This window comes from Nannobrachium achirus (genome assembly GCF_963921795.1).
Source record: "Nannobrachium achirus genome assembly, chromosome: 13".
NCBI classification, from domain to species: Eukaryota; Metazoa; Chordata; class Actinopteri; order Myctophiformes; family Myctophidae; genus Nannobrachium; species Nannobrachium achirus.
In genome coordinates this window covers 20,399,766-20,419,050 of record NC_137833.1, presented here as the reverse complement: position 1 = coordinate 20,419,050, position 19,285 = coordinate 20,399,766, and the positions used below count along the sequence as shown (strand labels likewise).

General features: G+C 44.1%; 1 protein-coding gene across 2 annotated transcripts in view; it reads left to right on the top strand.

Moving 5' to 3' along the window:
- cdh23 (cadherin-related 23) overlaps window positions 1-19,285 on the top strand; it is a gene marked incomplete at both ends in the record, with an annotated part of 273,834 nt that overhangs the window by 114,841 nt on the left and 139,708 nt on the right. For both annotated transcript variants that reach the window (XM_080739709.1, XM_080739708.1), the window contains 2 exons: window positions 13,297-13,409; window positions 15,684-15,872. In XM_080739709.1, the coding sequence (XP_080595835.1) occupies window positions 13,297-13,409; window positions 15,684-15,872 (302 nt within the window). The remainder of the gene's footprint in view (window positions 1-13,296; window positions 13,410-15,683; window positions 15,873-19,285) is intronic.

Sequence of the window (19,285 nt, the reverse complement as noted above, 5' to 3'; positions counted from 1 at the left end):
GCTTTGATGGGGCAGTATTGTGTTGTTCTAAGAATAATACCTCAAAGTTCTACAGTACTTTAATGTACTTCAGTCAGTGCAAACCCAGTTTTACCCATGTAGCCAGACGATCCGAGAGCTCTCTGTGTTTACTGATACATTTGTTGGCATCTAAATTCAATGAATGGTCTAAAACTGGATGGAAACAATTCATAGATTATAGAGAAGGAAAAAAAAACAACAGCTGACGGACTGACATGAAGTGAAACTCCCGAGCCAAGCTTGTCTATAGTCTCCCTGTCATGGTGACAATTATATTGCTCATAGCCCACATCCATACATTATCCGGTCATACATGGAGAGAGGGCGAGATCATTTAGCGACCTACAACCGGGTTGCAACGTGGTCGGTAGTTTTCAGCGACCGGGTCGCTAAAGCGTCCGACCGGGCCGTTAAATCACTGACCGAGCCGCTAAAGCGTCCGACCGGGTCGCTAAATCATCGACCGTGCCGCTAAAGCGAGCGACTGGGTTGCTAAATCGAACGACCGGGACGCTAAATCCACGGACCGGGTCGCTAAATGCACCAACCGGGACGCTAAATCCACGGACCGGGTCGCTAAATCCACCAACTGGGACGCTAAATCCACAACTGGGTAGGTAAATCCACCGACCGGTGGTCGCTTATCCACCGACCACCGGGCTACTAACCCTAACCCTAACCCTAACCCTAACCTCAGTAACCTTACCTCAGTAGGCTAACCTGCCGACGCAACCTCCCGACCGGGTCGCTATATCACCGACCGCGCCGCTAAAGCGAGCGACCGGGTCGCTAAATCGACCGACTGGGGCGCAAAATCTTCCGACCGGGTCGCTAGATGTACCAACCGGGTCGCTAAATCTACCGATCTAAAACTGCAGGCAGGTCGGTAGATTTAGCGACCGGGTCGGTCGATTTAGCGGCACGGTCGGTGATTTAGCGACCCGGTCGCTCGATTTAGCGACCCGGTCGCTCGATTTAGCAACCCGGTCGCTGAAAACTACCGACCACGTTGCGACCCGGTTGTAGGTCGCTAAATGATCTCGCTCTTACTGGATACATGGCTGCCACTGTCAGTATTGCCAGTATTGCCTTGGCAACACAACAACATTGCCAAACAATAATTTCCGGGCAATACAATTTTTTCAGTGTCACATATGTACATTTATTTCATTTAGAAGACTTTAGTCTGCAATAATCTTTTCACAGACAATTTAATTTAGAATACTTTAATGAAAACCTTATTTTACTTAGTTAAGAATCTTATTTAATCTATTACAATGATATATTGTAAACATTCAACTTTATCAATGAATTACTGTAGATATATGATGGGCAGTGCCATTTGAGTGCCCCTGTGCATGACTATCATAGCCGTGCATATGCACTGCTGTAGTGGAAAGTTTGAACATTTCTCAACTTGGCCACCTTAAAATTCAAATCTGCTTGTCAAAATACATTCATGGGTATTGGCATGCAAGCTATAGCTTAGCAAGAATGCTGAGTCTCTGTTAACGGTAAGTGTTTTCATCAAGTGAATGCATGGCTCATTCAGTTTGCTTTGCCTCAACTCCACCCCGAATAGATCGCTGATTGCCAAGGACTGTCTGTCTGTCTGTCTGTCTGTCTGTCTGTCTGTCTGTCTATAGCATATCTAGAAGAAATTCACAACCCTGAAACAGTGGTAAATCAGCCAACAACCCACTCCCTCTCATGGTAAATGGCTTACTTATTCCTGTGGTCTGGCTTATTTGTCTTTGATTGTCTGCATTTGGACTTGGGGGATACTGTTTGTTTGACATGGTTGCATACTATATGGATGGAATCCGTAATATTGATTACGTTGCTTGCTATGAAAGAATAATGGAATTAATTAGTACATTATACATTATTGTGCTTCAAGACGCATCCCTTATGTGATTATAAGACTAAAAATAAAACATAATTATACAAAATTACATCCACTTCTTAAGGTCAAATTACACAAAGATTGAAACAGTTATTTGTAACACAGCCAAAATAACATGTTCTCTTTGCTCATTTATCCCAAGCTTTCTCTAGTATTCTGCAAATGCAAATACCTTGTGCTCGAAATCCATTGTCATAAGTATAGCCATAAGTCTCTCTGCATCACTGAACCATATCAAATCTTGAGTTTGACAATTAATTGAAGCAACTCATGGTGTAAGGGACAGTGGAACACAAAGTGGAACTCCTCTCCAGATTTCATGTAAGTAAATATCAGTAACATTACATCGATTTGCATACTGTAGCTCGCTGGTCTATTCTGAGCTGGGCAGTGCGTCATGATGTATCAGCCACTTCTAGGTCTCTGCTCTGTGACAAAAGTGAGGATTATGTTTGATACCTACAATTACCAGTCAAATGTAGTGTCCCAATCCGACCGTGACAGTGCATTAGATTCAAATAGGCCAGTGTTTCCCAAACTTTCTCATTGGATTACCATTCGACAGAGTAAAACGCATACCAATTCTATATGTGAATTACATTTTTCAAATTAAAATAGCCTACAAATAGCTTATATTTTTGCTCTGCTGGTCTGTTCAGCTCAGATGCCACGTGTGGGGAGCCCTCCCCCTCCTCGCTAACCTGGACGTATACAGCACATGATCTGAATACGCCCAGATCATGATGATCTGAAAACGCAGTATTGTGATAATCTGAAGATGAAACCCACGTATTGTAACTAAATCCTCGTTCACTTCTCCCTCGCTTGCATCTTGAGTTCCCAGAAGCTCTCGCTTAAAAATTGGCTGCAGCGAGAATGGCAGAGGTGACGTAGAAAGTGACCTCCGCATGGTGTGACTCCTGTGATTCTCTCGATCACTATCACTATGTGTGCATGATGTGGGAACGAAAATACAAGGCAGAGTTTATAAATGCCGACTTTGCCAAGGCCATTCCAAATGCAGATAAACAAATTGGACTGGACTGGAATTGCTGACGTTATCTTGCTAGCCCCAATTGACATGAGCCTGCGAATCGGAGATTCACTGGTGTGTGCGCGTATGTGTGTGTGAGAGAGAGAGAGACTATTATTAGCCACATAGTGAGGCAGAGGAGTGGAAGGGAGAAAAGGTGAGAATGCGCAATGTATCTAGAATATATGAAAGTTTCAATTTTGTAATTATAATACAGAAAAAAATTAAAGAAGAATTACAGAAAATGTACTTTTACACAACATTCAATTATTTTTTAGATGGATATGTATGTTTGTCGCTGTGGTTGAGTACCCCTCCTAGTCCTATCCCCCTTATGTTTGCATGACAGTGGCGGCCATAGCTGAGTGGTTGGTGAGCTTGCCTGGGGAAGAGCCTCTGGTTGTTGCAGGTACGATTCCAGGCCAGGCCAGCAATGCGTCCCTGAGCAAGACACCTAACCCCTAATTGCTCTGTGGGCAGCACTCGGCTGTGTACTCAGGTGTAACTGGACTGGAGTTCCCCCATGGGATAATACGCTAGGTGTGTCAAAAAATAAAATAAAAATGAAGGCACACTTGAACTGCAAGTGTGCAACGCACCGTGCTGAGGAAGACCATTAGGTCGAAACTTGTCTGTTGATTGTGTCCAGAAGAGGTAAATAAACCATGTGAAAAGGAAGAGTGCTGGCTACTTAATGTCATTATCGAGCTGTGCACCTTAAAGACTTATATTTAATCAGGAGTGTTTCAGGCTTTCTGCTTTATTGCAGTCATCTCTTGAACTCTTTACTTCACTATTCTCTTGGAAACCTTTTTTTTAGGTTAGGCCATGCATTTCCATTTTGTATACCTATACAATGTACTGTACATATGTAATGTAGTAGTTTTGCATCTACAAAATATAGCAGCATCAGTGGATGCTACTGTATATTACTACTGTTGCTGCTGAAAGAGTACCCAAGGACACTGTACCGAACCAGTGTTCATTTTGTTGACTAAGACTAAGACTAAGACAAAGACTAAGTTGTTTGATATTTAGTCCTAAGACTAACAATTTCAGAAGACTTAAGACTAAGACTAAATGGTGTTATTCAAAAGACTAAATATTTGCTGTCAAAATTAACACTGCATTAAGACTAAGACTAAAAGACTAAGATCCACTGGAACGGGACTCGAACACACAATGCGGCTACATCAGGCTACATTGGATCCTACAGGTGCCTGGGACACTAAGCCAGAAGTGCCTAAATGCATTTCTTTAATGAGGTGCCATATTTGTTTTCTTGTATGAAAAAGCAACATCGATTATTTTTTTTATAGAAAATGAAGCTACTTGAATTTGCCATATGGTCCCTTCTACTATTTTATGCTGAATTCACTGACAAAGAATCTTCTACAGCCTTGACGCTGTAGAAATAAATATTTTATATCTGTAGTACTTTCTTTAGGTATGAGATGCCTAAAGAAGGTCTTTGACCGACACGTTGCATTTCTAATATATTTTTTGGCAAGTGGAAGATGGTGTGCGGGTCATGTGTAGATTGAAATTACAATGACCCCTGCCCACGCACCCATCTCTAAGCTTTACTCAGGTGTGCGTAAGACTCTGTTGCCTATAGTACTGACAGTAACAGTGAGTATGTTAGTGCTTTCATGAAGCACAATGTCATCCATGGCTACAAGGTCAGCCGTTCTCTTAGCTTTAGATTTCTGCCCAGTCCTTTGATACACATGATTTTCAAGAGAAAATAAATACTATAACGAGCGTACTGTAAGGTTTTAGTGCCATTTAACCCATTAAGACCTGAGGTCGATTCAGTTGTGTAGTGCTCAAAACAAAACAAAAAGTACCCCCAAACTTGTAAAATCTATTTGGCCGCCGAAGCAAAGATTTGAGTTTAACTAGATTTTCCAAAAATAATTTGTGCTGCGCTATGAGCTTGTGTATCTGTGTATATTTGAATAGGCAAAGTATAAAATAATGCTTTTTAGCTAAAATCTAAAACGACACAGATGCTTTACTGCCAGTGTGGTGGCAGAAATGTATAGATTGCCAAATATATATATTGTGTACATGTTGCCCTTCTATTCAATCTCATTGAATGGATGGTCAGCTAGCTTTTATGGTTATTCAACTCAACTACAGCTGTCAATCTAACAGCTGAACTGTCTCCCCCACGCTTACTCTCCTACTCTATCAGCCAATCTCTACTTCTGTATTTATTTGTATGTTGGTCTTATCTGTATCCTTATATGACCATTTAGGAGAGCATCTCTGTTAGAATGGACTATAAGAACTGTCTGAGAAAGGGGATGGGGAGGCTTGTGTCCCGACGGGGCTGCCATGACAGGCAAGGAGGCCTGCTCCTTATGATCTGTAATGCTGTTACACTGCTCAACTCTTTGACTTTTTAAATAAAACTTTGTCAATCCTTCATCCTTGTGGAACATGCATTTTTTTCCATAACAGCAGTTCTCATTGTAGTCATCTAATCAGAGATTAATTAAACTACTTGAACTTACTGGTTTGAATGCTAGAATGAATCCGACAATAAGAAGTCAATGTCGGAATGGAGACATGTCGGAATGGAGATACGTCCCCTAAGAGGACTAAATAGGGTCCTTTGTGAATACAGACCCAGATCTTTGCAGTCACGTGCATCACATCAACCCAGTGTATTTCATCTCCTTCTTTGGAAACATAGTTATTACTCTATGATCTTGATCACCGCTTTGTCTCAGGCTATTTCTCACTCAAACTTTTTTTGAGAAGAAACTTCTGATAAAACGGATTCATTGAGTATTCATGAAATGCAGCACGTCTGCCAATGGCAAGACACCCACGGGGCCATTATCACCGTGCATCATACACACATCAGACACACACACACAAACAAACACATACACACAGACCTCAAACGGGAGCTGTCATCCAGCGAAGGGTCGTGTCCATACGTACACACAAAATGTGTGTAGACAGATACTTTATGCTTGCATGCATTTGATGCATGCAAACATACAGTATCTGTCTGTTCACCTGTTCCTCTGGCCCATGTGATGTGACTATTGGAGACAATAACCAAAACCATCGTCATCATCCTAATTTTCCTGCAGGCGTAATCCTTAAAAGTGGCGCTAATTGGTGTACATTTAGCGAAGTACACAGAGCTTTAGCCCCAAGACTGTGAATTTTGGCTGCATGCCATATCACGTTACGGGGAATGTTCCCAGTGCCCCCATGGTGGCGTCAGAAACTAGCGAAAACACTTGTCACTGACTTAGTCATGGCAATTACGCTTGGAGAACTCCTGCTTCGGCTGCCCTCAGAAGCTCATTGCTGTGAGAAAGTCATTGTCATCCACTTGTCGCACGCCTGGTTGGACTCATCAAATCAGATGCCTTTTTTTCTTTCTTTTCTCTCTCTCATGAACCCCCGCCCACCCCCAATATAATAACCACACGTATGTTTTTCACTTTCGCGACTCAGTGCACTGAGCCTCTGTGCTTCTTCTTTCTTCTTTGCAGCCGCTTTATATTTCTCTCTCTCTCTCTCTCTCTCTCTCTCTCTCTCTCTCTCTCTCTCTCTCTCTCTCTCTCTCTCCCCCTCCCGTTTTCACTCTCGCTTTCATTCTCTGAAAGTGGTGGAGGGAATTCGAAATGAGCATACTCTTTCCAGAAAATTTGGCCACTTTCGAGTTTCCATGATGCAGGGATTTAAATCTATTTGTGAACACGTAATATGAAATGCAGCCCTCGGTTATTCTATTACTGTGCTGTTGTTGGGATTATTGAAATTGTAGCAGCAATCGTTTGGATTATGGGATGTTTTGGTAATTCCAATGCAAGCAATTGCGCACAAATTAAATTTGTCGCCACCAGGAAATAGTGTGTGTGTGTGTGTGTGTGTGTGTGTGTGTGTGTGTGTGTGTGTGTGTGTGTGTGTGTGTGTGTGTGTGTGTGTGTGTGTGTGTGTGTGCGCGCACACAAGCGTGTGTATCTGTGTGTGCATACAGACGCGCTATGTGGAAATCATTGCATGTTTCTCATTTTCCAGTCCACTACAGTTGGTAATGTGAGGGCTTGGCCAATCCACTCGAACTCTCACTTCACAGTATCAACCTCAGCAAGTTAGCACCTCACACACACACACACACACACACTAGAAAGTGTGTGTGTTGCGTGCGTGCCTGTGTGGCTCGCCACTGGTTTCTCAGTCAGGTGAGTGTCCAGTCATGCAGGCGAGGAACGTCTGTCGGTGAAGATTGGCATTCTGGTCAGGCCACCAGAGCCGTTGAAACAATTTAGAGGCGTTGCACCCCTCGCTGTGTGTGAACCAAACGAATCCGCTGCCCTACGATGTCCCTCCAACACATGTTCCCAAAGACACACATCACTTAATTAGGCAGTTTTTGTGCTCAAAACCCTGCGCCCAATTTCTTCCACTTTCAGTCTCAAAATGGCATTTACAGTATATTCGAATGTTTTTATTACGCTTTCATCTACACCTCGAGTAAAGCAAAATAAATACGTTTGCATGTTCTCTCTGTGTCTCCTAGGGTAGATAACCTCACAAAAACATGCAGTATAGTCCTGGTTTCTATAATTCCTCTCCCCTGGCCAGCCAGGGCTCCCCAGGTGTGGCAGAGTGAAGGGCAGAACCCAGGGTTACATCTTAGACAATTGGCACTGGGTGAAAAAAGGGGTTACAAAAATCATGGGATAAAAGACAAATATTTCAGCAATAACAATAATAACCCACCCACCCTCCCCCTGTGAGAGACTGACCAAATTCACTATTACTCAAAATGGAATAGTTATGCAACAACATTGCTTAACGTTGGTTGTCCAATGATGGATATTGTAGCAGTGATTGTCTCATTGATTATGCAGAGACTTTTCCAGGAAACATTCCAGTCCATTTCTTTCACTAAAGGTATGATTTATTTTCTGTTGCCAAGAGTGTTAAGCATTTCCCACAACATCGCCTAATGAATCACCACCGTAAGTTGTTGATTTGTGTTTTTTTAAATGCAACGTGTTTCACTATAGCACAACAGCAGCTACGATGCTTATTACAAACACATTTTTCTTCATTTTCTAACATTCACAGATTATGTGGCTGAATATGAACCACAGCAATTTCTGCTGTCCTCCCTACCTCCACCTCAGCGCCTTCTCAGCCTAATTCCCCCGAAGGCAGTGCTTTGTCTCCTGGCCTGACTGCCCTCCACTATGTACCCTTTCTCCTCCCTCCAGGGGTGTCGCACCAAATTCTGGGCCCTGGGTACAAGGATTCCCTGCGGGCCCCCCATGAATGTTCTTCATTAGGGGGAGAGGGTTTAACCCATTTAGACTGGGAACAACATTATTTTGTGCCTTAACTATTGAAAAATAGCCGATCTACAAGCTCACAGCGATCTGCTGTTTTTGAAAAAGTCTTGACCCGATTCTCTAAATGTCTTCTGAATCCTTGTAAGGTTTTTTTTTTAAACCTATGGTTCTATGTCAGTGGTGCTCAAACTTTTTTATGTGAAGGATCCCCAAAACGTATGTATTTGGCCACGGACCCCCATCTCAAAACATTTCGTTCCAGGGACCCCCCAGACGGAAAATGTCGACAAATGTTCGCATAAAAAATACATATATTCAAAGTTTTGCACACATTTTCACGACTTTTGAAAAATAGCAGATCTACAAGCTCGCAGCGTGGCACTCGGTGCCGCGCTGTGAGCTTGTAGATCTGCTGAATGAATAGCTAAAGTATAAATTAAGGCCCCTCCACCTTGGGCCCTAGTAACTCAGTCCCACTCCCCCCCTTGTGACGCCCCTGCTTCAGTGTCCCTCCTTGGCACAGGGCAATAATAGAGAGAGAGGAGAACACAGGCGCAGAGGTTAATCTGTTGACCTGGGCCTTTGTGCAGTATATACTTACTGCTCTAACCTATTACTCTGGAGTCCACACCTCAGCTATTAGTATTACTACACACTGTCTAAAGAAGAGGCACTCTTAATCCTATGGTTGGTTGTATCGCTACAATCACAGCGCAGCTCCTGTCTGTTAGCGCGTGGCTATATGTGACTATAGCATGCCGTTGGCTGTGCCAGCTGTCAGTAAATATGCTGAATTATTAGCAAACAGGATGTCGCTACCATCAAATTCACCATCTTTGATAGTATAAGACCAGTGTTTCTCAAAGTGGATTCTGGGTACTGTGGATTCCATTATGGGGGTCTAAATTGACCCATACAAGTCTGTAACTCTGACAGCATACAAATGGGAGACCTGGAAATGTAAAAGTTTGAGAAACACTGGTTTAGACAGTAGCTAGGTACTGTAGATTTCTTTGCATGAATATGCATTAGAAATTTCGCTAACCTGTATTTATTCTAGGAAATAGATTTGCTAAGCAGGCGTGGCATTTCAGCACTGCCCTTATCTTGTAGCGGTAGGGCTGACAGAAATTGTTCAGACTAATTGAGAAACCTGTGAACACTTCCATCTCACTCCATCTCAGAAGATCACACTTCTTGAGAATTAAGCTTGGCCTTTGTTTCTTCCTCTGATGTCTGCCCCTGTTCAGCCATCTCTCTCTCAGGTGATGGCAGATCATCAGCTTTAGTCATTTCTGTTGAAGATGTCAGCTCTTACACCTTTCTGGCCCTAGACTGAGGGAACTAGCCCAAGCAGTGTTGAGGAGATGACTTATCAATCAATATATCAAAGTTTATTTATTTAGCACATTTCATACAACAGGTGGCACCAACATCACCAATATGTCTGAGTCATGTTGGATGCTTTGTCAGAGTACCCGATCTGTCCCTTCTGTCTGTGTCCCTTTTGTGCCCGTATATGGAGCTGATGCCATGATGGCACATTGAGGTTTGACAACAAACTCCAAATTTGGGCATAGCTGCACAGGGAACTCCTTAATATGGTTATGGCTTGAGTCAGAGGTCCTCCCACCCACTGGCCAGCTGGAGGCCCTCCCATTAACGCATTTTAACTAGTCCTGTGCCCGGGGAGAGAGATGTGTTGATTGTGCTGGGAGTGTTTTGAGGCGACAAACAATATTGCTTTGGGCCACCAAAATCCTAGGGCTGACCCTGTTAAACATAATATGGTAAATAGGTGCAGTAGAGGAATTTTGTAGCATGCCATCAGCCGTCCATATCAGACAGTGAGGCCGGGCATAATTGAATTAGCTGCTGCGTGTAGGTTTTTCTATTCCCGAGCCCCTCTCTCTTTCTGCCCCTGTCCACTGCCATTGTTTGCCTTCCACTGAGCAGATTGCTCCGATAACATTCACATGTATGAATAGCTGCTATCTGCAGATTGCAGAGGGGAGGACTCTCCAGCCTCTCCTCACTCGACAACACATGTCGCAGACGGCAAGGAATCTCAATCGAGCTTGTGTGGGCATTCAGTGTGCTCGTCTGGCACAAATAATCGTCATGTCTGAGTTAGAATAATGGAGGACTGCTTTAATGAGATGACAGGAGCAGAATATAGGTGAGGGAAGGAGAGGGGGGCGGGGAGAGATGGGGCAGGGGGCTGAAGGAATAGATGAGAGAAATGTATGGTGCAAAAGGGAGGGAGGGAGGTAGTGAAAGGTGTGCAGACTTTGAGGGTGGAGAGACGATTGCGTCTTCGTACCTTGTTTGCCGTCTCCATCTGCTTGGTGTAATTAGTGGGCAAAGAACTGCAGACACCATCTGCCTGAAAGGAGGAGAATGAGAGAGAGAGGAAGAGAGAGGAAGAAAAACAGAAAGAAGACACGAATAGAGAAGGAGAGAGATGGAGAGAGTGAAAGGGAGGTGGTGACAAAAAAGAGAATGGAGTCAATGAAGAGTGAGAATGTGGGGAGGGGTGGAAAAGCAGGGGAGAGGGACGAGAAGATGTGAGAACAAGACTCAGGAGGATGTCGTTAACAGGTTCATCTGGAGCTGGGAGGAACGCTGGCTGGAGCTGGAGCCAGTTCATTCACAGAGCTTATTAACCTATTTAGACCTGAGGCTGATTCTACAAATGCCTTATGAAGCAGTATTTCTCAGTCAGAGATTAAAAAAAAAGAGAAATCTAAAATGACACAGATGCTTTCCCGGTTTTAAAGGGTAAATGTGAACAGTGTTCTTAAAGATTTGCATTAGATCTTGAGTGTGTTTTGCAATAATGAATATACTCAAAGACTGAAAACAGATGGTGCATCTTTCATTTGATTTGATTCCAACGCAAATGGAGTATGTCCCCTGAAACAAGTGATGAACGACTGATTTAGAAAAAGTTCCTTTTCTTTCCTTTTTCACTAGGTGACTGAAGCTTTAATTTAAACTGCTAAAATGCCTTGTTCAGCACCCCCATTTTGTTTGATTGGACTAATAATGTAGGGTTTGCATCTTGTGTTTCTTATGTCCTCTTAAATGGTAAATGGTAAATGGTGCATTTATATAGCGCTTTTAATCCAAAGCGCTTTACATAGATTGTGCATTACATTCACCCATTCACACACACATTCATACACCGGTGGCGGAGGAAGCCATGCAAGGCACCAACCTACTCACCGGAGGCAATTAGGGGTTCAGAGTCTTGCCCAAGGACCCTTCGACATTAACTCAGGGGGAGCCCGGATTCGAACTGGGAACCCTTCGGGATTTATACCCTTCGTGCTCTAATTCCAGTTTCTCTACCCCTTCCAGTTACTGTACATGCACCCACACCACTCCCACCTTTGGCCACTGAGTACCCTTATTTTGGAGAGATCCTACAGTCAGAGAGAGAAACAAATGGAATGGGACAAAAAACATGAAACCAGTCGAAATCCTTTGTTGGAGATTAGGTTACTCTAGCTGGTGGAGTAAACCATTTTTTATGCTGCAGATTTTTGGCTACTTTTCCTATCTTTCTTTCTTAAGTTTTACTGCCAGATGTTGTTATTTATTTATTGGGTTTTGTGCCAGCAAAAGCACCTTATCTTTGCGATGTTATAGACAAAGATGTATTCATTTTTTCTTTTCATCATTATTATTTTCTTTTCTCCTTAAATACTGTAGGTGTACTTTGGCTATACTAGCATTAGAGGGCAGCCTCATGCAAGAATTAATGTGAAATGGCCGCGGTAGGCTACCGTCCGTCAAGACAGCTCAATCGCTACAGAGCAATAGATCCAGAGAAAATAACAAGAAGTGTTTTGTTACTCCATTGATGATAACGTCCAGTGGGTTTTTGAGAGCACTTTTACGGGAGCTGTCTCTACGGTACACACCCGCGCGACCCCTCATCAGTTTACAGACATCAAAACAAGGTACAAAAGAACGAGCCAAAGAACGTACTATTGGCATCGCGCCGCCGGGAAAAATGGGGCGAACAGGAACGTCCAAAGCGGTTATAGAGTTAAGGGCCATTCACACTGAGCACTATAATATAACTATAATAACTGTAAAAAATGAAATTCTGTGGTTGAGTAACTTTTAGCCAATGGGGAAGCTACATAAAGGTGACGTCACCGAGAATGCTGCTTCCTCATTGGCTAAAGGTTACTCCATAAAGTTGGAAGACATCTCTGTGTTGTTGCCCTATAGGCAAGCACACTAAATACAGTTTTAAAAATATTTTTAAGCCAAGTGGATGGCTCAACTTCACACCAACTATAAAAAAAATACAATTGTGAACAATATATTTATAGTTATCTTGCCCAGTGAGACACTGGGCACGTGGCACACTTAAACTGATTCATCACGTTTATGCAAATGGCAGCTTCAATTTACATTTTGAATTGACGGAGTCCAATGTAAATTGACCCCCTGGGGACATGGCGAACATGAACCAACAATGGGTGGAGGAGGAGGTGATGGAGAAGAAGCAGTGGAAGCGAAGATGACAGTGACAGATGAGACAAAGTGATGCAGGTCGTCAAGTGGACAGGCTGGAGGCAGTGGGTCAGCACAGGGCAGAGGAGAGGGAGACGGAGGCAGCATAACTAACGCTAGTATCCATATTACATGATGAACATGCACGTCACACACACACACACACACACACACACACACATGCGTGCACAGCACTCACACACCTTTGCCCGTGGCGTCTTGTCTGTGGTGTTTCCTGCTGTGAATTCCAGTGGTCATCTTAAATTATTCACCTGACCATATTCTTTTTGGCCTCTGAATTCCTTCTGCTGTGTCTGTGGTCTTCCTGATTCTCTCTTCCTGTCTCTGCCTCTGTCTCTTTCTCCAGTCTGTTTGTTTCTGTCTGTGATGCTTCGCTGTCTCTCTGCCTGTCAATCTGTCTGCCTTTCTGACTCTCTCTCTCTCTCTATCTCTCTCTCTCTCTCCATGTGTAGGGAACTCCAACAGTGTCTTCGCCCTGGACTACATCAGCGGCTCGCTGACAGTGAACGGTCAGCTCGACAGGGAGAACCCACTTTACTCAGCAGGATTCACCCTCACTGTCAAGGTAAGCCTTCCTGAAGGGCCGTAGATACTACCAGCCCAGGAGAGGGATTCAAGTTCCCCGGGGTTCGATGTCTTACTGCATTACATCAGCACCGTATCTGGTTTTGATACACACTCAGACACAAAAGACACCACTGGATCCCCTAATAACCTACAGTATTTTCGATGACGTGAGACAAACGCATTGCATGTTAAATGAATATTTGCAGTGTGAGATCCTGTCATCATCTCGTCACCATACAGTGTGTGTGTGTGTGTGTGTGTGTGTGTGTGTGTGTGTGTGTGTGTGTGTGTGTGTGTGTGTGTGTGTGTGCGTGTGCATGCGTGCGTGCGTGCGTGCGTGCGTGCGCGCGCGCGCGCGTGCGCGTGCGTGCTGTGTGAAAGTGTAAATTGCCTGTACAGTAGACACAATATCCGAGTTAAATTAACAACAGGATTCCTTGGCAATTAGATTTGTAATCGCTGCACTTTGCGTTGATAATGATGTGCGATTCACAGCCTTAATGTTTAGTGAAGTGAAGCCACATGGAAGGACAGGAGAAAAAGACGATGAGGGGATGAGGGAGTAGGATTTGGTGTCCTCCAAGGTGCTGAGATGTCCTTTTATTTGAGCCAGAGCTTAAGTCTATCTCTGTTAGCTTTTCATCCTGTGGAACCTGCCCTCTCGCCCTTGGCCCTACAGTACATCATAAAGTCCTCAGTGTCAGTGCACAAATGTAACCAAATGACCAGTGAGGGTCCGTTCGGTTTCATTTGTACATTCTCTGAGTTACAAACAGATAAATTAACACTTCCTCATTCTACTGTCAACCCACCTGGTTCTCTCCTCTGTCTCTTCCTTTTCCCTTCTCATGTTGCACCTCAAAGAGTGTGAGATGGATTTGAAGTGACAGAAAAAGTTGAAGGATTTTTGATCAAAGGCCAAGCTTTTTGCAGGATCCATGCAGTACATTCCTCTTAGTGAATTTTGATGGGCCATCATGACAAAGCGTTTTGACATGTATTGCAGAAGAAATGGTCCTACAGAACCTTACTGGCAGTCACAAAAACGTATTGTCTATAAAAAGTATGAGACTGTACTATTATGTTGCTGACTTATATTTATTTGAAATGTATTTGAAAGACTCAAAGCATAGATATACTATCCCAGTGCACCTTCAGGTTTAATACAAAAAGGATTCAGGCTGGGGGGGGGAAAGTCACATTCCTAGTCTATCTTTTTAATTGAAATCAATGATTACAAAGAAGTGAAATAAGCAAAAGTGCTGAAATGAAACAAGAAAAAGAAAAATCTCCCCCAAAAATGTATTTATAAGATATGGATTTTTTTCTTCTTCTCCCCCTTCTCTCTGCTTGCGCTACTCTTAGATGGCGCAGCTATTGATTGTGGATTGCCATAGTAATACAACTAATTTCTCAACTTCAGCCAGTTTAGATAGCATTGAGTATTAGAGGGTGGAGGTCGAATGGTTCAGCGGTGGAGGGACAAGAGAGGTTAAAGTACCCCGATTACCCAGAAGACCACCGTGTTTGTTCCAGCCTTCCCCTCCTATTGCCTGGCTGTGTGTGACGTCGCTCCATCAATAAACGCCCAGAGCGCTCCATTCCTGTCTTTCCAAATCCCCCCACCCCCCCTTTCTCCCTTCATTTTCAGAGAGGCCTCCACATCGCTGGACGCTGGCAGACACACAGAAAGAGAAGGAGGAGAGAGTAATTGGGTCTTCTCAATGGGACTCCTTTCTCTTATATCTCATTGCTCGAGTGTGTGTGTGTGTGTGTGTGTGTGTGTGTGTGTGTGTGTGTGTGTGTGTGTGTGTGTGTGTGTGTGTGTGTGTGTGTGTGTGTGTGTGTGTGTGTGTGTGTGTGCGTGCGTGTGTGGGGGGGTGTGGGTGTGTGGGTGTGTGGGTGGGGTTGCGTGCGTGCGTGCGCTTGGCCCTCTGTTGGCCTCACTTTGTGCCCATTTCTATGATTGCTTTGTGCCTGTCCATCTTTTGATCCAATAAATGAACAGCTGTAAATACCAACCTGAGATTGTGCGCTGACCGGCCTCATCCAAAATGACATTTTCAGTGCAATGAAATGCATCTCACATCTTTCTCTTTCTCTGCTACTCCATTTCTCTCTCTCTCTCTCTCTCTCTCTCTCTCTCTCTCTCTCTCTCTCTCTCTCTCTCTCTCTCTCCCCTCTATCTCTCTCTCTCTCTCTCTCTCTCTCTCTCTCTCTCTCCTCTCTCTCTCTCTCTCTCTCTCTCTCTCTCTCTCTCTCTCTCTCTCAGGGAACCGAGCTGAATGAAGACCGGTCCCCGTCGGAAGCCTCGGTCATGACCACCTTCACCATCCTGCTGATCGACCAGAATGACAACGCCCCCAAGTTCAACAGCTCCGAGTACCGGGTCCGAATCACCGAGCTGGCCCAAGTGGGCTTCGCCCTGCCTCTATTCATCCAGGCGGAGGACAAGGACGAGGTGGGTTCAGACACAGCCATCTTGAAAGGGAAAGACAGAAACTGGTCACCAAGACCCCCAATGTCTCAGCCATAGAGTTATATACTGTATAAACTAGAGCAGGGGTTCTCAACCTTTTCAGGCCGTAATCCCCAAAATAATCATATTTTAACTGGGGACTCCCCACCCTGACGAGGACTAAGAGTTGAGGCATTACATTTTGTATAACACGGTTCTATTGTGAAAATAGAACCGATAGAATTGTTAAATATTAAAAGCAGAAAAGGAAAGGAATTTCTGCTTTTAATATTTAACAATTTGGCCAATGTTTCATTTGTCATTTTAGCGCTATTAAAAACTCCTTAAATTGTCACTTTAGAGAATATGCATAAACCCTCTATACATATAGTTTATGTTGCTTTGCTTATACTGTTGAGTGAGAAAACAATCTTGCACATTAAGTTAATCATCTGGGGAACCCCCAAAATAATTTGGGGAGTCCCGACCCACAGGTTGAGAACCACTGAACCAGCTATTCATTTCAATTAAAGTGGTTCAGTGGCGTTTGAAGCACCCGGAAGAACACTCAATTTTGGTGCCCAAATGAATAGGTCTTGAGCAACGAGCAGGCACACCAGGGTTTCAGACGGTAGAAGTATGAGCAGAACAGGCGCACTAGGGTTTCAGACGATAGAAGTATGAGCAACGAACAGGCGCACCAGGGTTTCTGACGGTAGAAGTATGCACAGTGGTCGTTTTCAGTGCGGAAGTGTTGACCTCCGCTTTGACCTCCAGGTGGCGGCCGCTTCTCTGTTCTACTATGGTTCTGGGGACTTGGTCTCAGCCATAGTCCATAGTAGAGTATAGGGACTGGTTGGAGCAGGACAAGGTACCGGTATATCGTATACAGCAGGGGTTTTCAAAGTGGGTGACGGGGCACCCTGGGGTGCCGCGACGGCAGTCCAGGGGTGCCGTGAGATAATTTGAATATTTGAAATTTATTTGGACATTTAAAAATATATTTAGTATTATTTTAAAAGTTATTTTCAGTCAGTTATAACCAAAATGGCTATTATCTTGTTTTCCTCGCTAAATAATCCCTAAAATATGCTATAAATATAAGGTGCTGGGAGTGAAAATTAGGAATATAATGTAGGGGTGCCTCGGATGAAAAAAATATTTATAGGGGTGCCCCGAGCCAAAAAAGTTTGGGAACCCCTGGTATACAGTACTTTGGAAGAATCTGCTTTGTTTGCATCCGTTTATTTGCTAAAGGTTTTGCAAGAGACCTGTTTTGCTATAAAATGAGAGCTACTCATTCATTGAGCACAGATAAGCATACAGACACGTTGATTGATTTGGACAATATCAATTACTTCACAACAATAAGTACAGTACAGTATATACAACTCGTAAGACGCCTCAGTGCGACCTCAGGGCAACACTAAAGGGCGAGGTCGCTCCAATTCTTTGCCATCTGGCCAGTGATGTATATCGGACCAGTTACCCCATATATGGAGACCCCTGGTACCCATATATGGAGATCCACAGCATATTATGGAGATATGCTGTGAGAGCCCAAACATGCTTACTCAGTTATTCGTTATGTGAAAGTCCTATGATGTCTATGACCCTTTTATGCCCATTCATGGAGATCCCTGTCTGTAGAACCAGCCACACAGATATGGGATGTCTTGGCCATATATGGATTCTGTTAGTGTGGTATGTGGCCGATGTGGCCTCCATATATGGGCATTCCCATATGAAGTCCTGTTAGATATGGGCTTATTGATGACATCAGGGAACTCCATATATGGGCATAAAAGGGATTATCTTAGTGTGCCATCACAGTGATTTCAGAGCATGATGTCAGAGTGACAAACCCATAGACCTGTGATGTCACAGTGATGTGTCAGGGAAACCACAGTGTCAGGCATGACCTACAGAGATACATGGATACGCAGACAAGATGTGCTGGTTTTCATAGTTAACTGCGACCTACGGTTCGCAACCAGGGTTCTATCAAATTGATCTTCAGTAATTTGCTGTGCACAAATCTTGTTGTGCACGTATGCATATGTGTGTTTGTTAGTGGATGTGGATAGGCAGCCCTGTTCAACAATTTCCCGTCATGCATTTGCCAGTACCTGAACCAAACATACTTTACTGCAGACATACAGTATACTTTACATACACTCATACACATACAGTACATATACGGAAGGCGATAAGTCTACACACGCATGCGCGCGCGTGCACACACACACACACACACACACACACACACACACACACACACACACACACACACACACACACACACACACACACTTTTAAATTGAGTTCATACAGACGACCACACTTGCTCTCTCACTCACCTGCCCCCCCCCCCCCCCCCCCCCCCTCTCTCTCTCTCTTTCTCTCTTACACATGTGCACAAGCTTGCTCCGTCGCTCATGTGAGTAGCACACATTCAGCTCTACTACAATTTAATTTGCTCTGGAAGAGATGGGGTAGAGCATCAAATTATACCTAACGAGGAAAATCAATCACCTGGGATGGAGATAAGCCGAAAGCTAGTCAACTCTGATTGATTCAGCCACGGCAGCCGCTGGGGTGGAATTTGACAGATAACTGCAAGTCAAGTGGATCGGGAGAAAACTGGTGTAGGGAAGTGGGAGAGGAGAGGAGAGGAAATTTCACAGTCGAATCCTCAGTTTCCATTTGTCCATTTGCAACTCTGAGACTGTAATTTGGTTACATTTGTACACTCTAAGAGCTAAATGGACACCCGAGGGTTTTACTGTGTTATAGCCTAACTAATGAAGTGGTACTGTAGAGACTGTTAGGGTTGACATAAAACAGAGAGAGAGACAGCAAGTATGAGAGACAGAAGCTCACAGAGAGAGAGAGAGAGAGAGAGAGAGAGAGAGAGACTGTATGCATGAGACAAAGAAATGTGCAGAGGAGAGACAGCATGCGTGAGAGACAGTGGAACATGCGCAGGAGAGAGGTACAGTAGGCCTACAGTATGTATGAGAGACAGAAAAACCCGCGGAGGAGAGGGTGAGCATAGCCGCTGTTGTTTATTCATGCCAAGGGAGTGTATTTGCTCCTGTCGGCATGGCGATGATGAAGCGGGGAGAGCAACCACGTGTGTGTGTTGTGTGTGCGTGCGTGCGTGCGTGCGTGGATGCGTGTGTGCGTGGGTGTGCGTGTGTGTGCGTGAGCATTGCTGCAACTTGCACTGGGGGGGGGATCGACCCGTACACCTGGCGTGTGATAAGAGAGGCTAGCACCCCTCCTTATTCCACCTCCTGCACCCCCCGCCTGTGTTTATCTGGGTTTGCATTTTTGTGTGTATAATTATATTTGTGTGTGTGTGTGTGTGTGTGTGTGTGTGTGTGTGTGTGTGTGTGTGTGTGTGTGTGTGT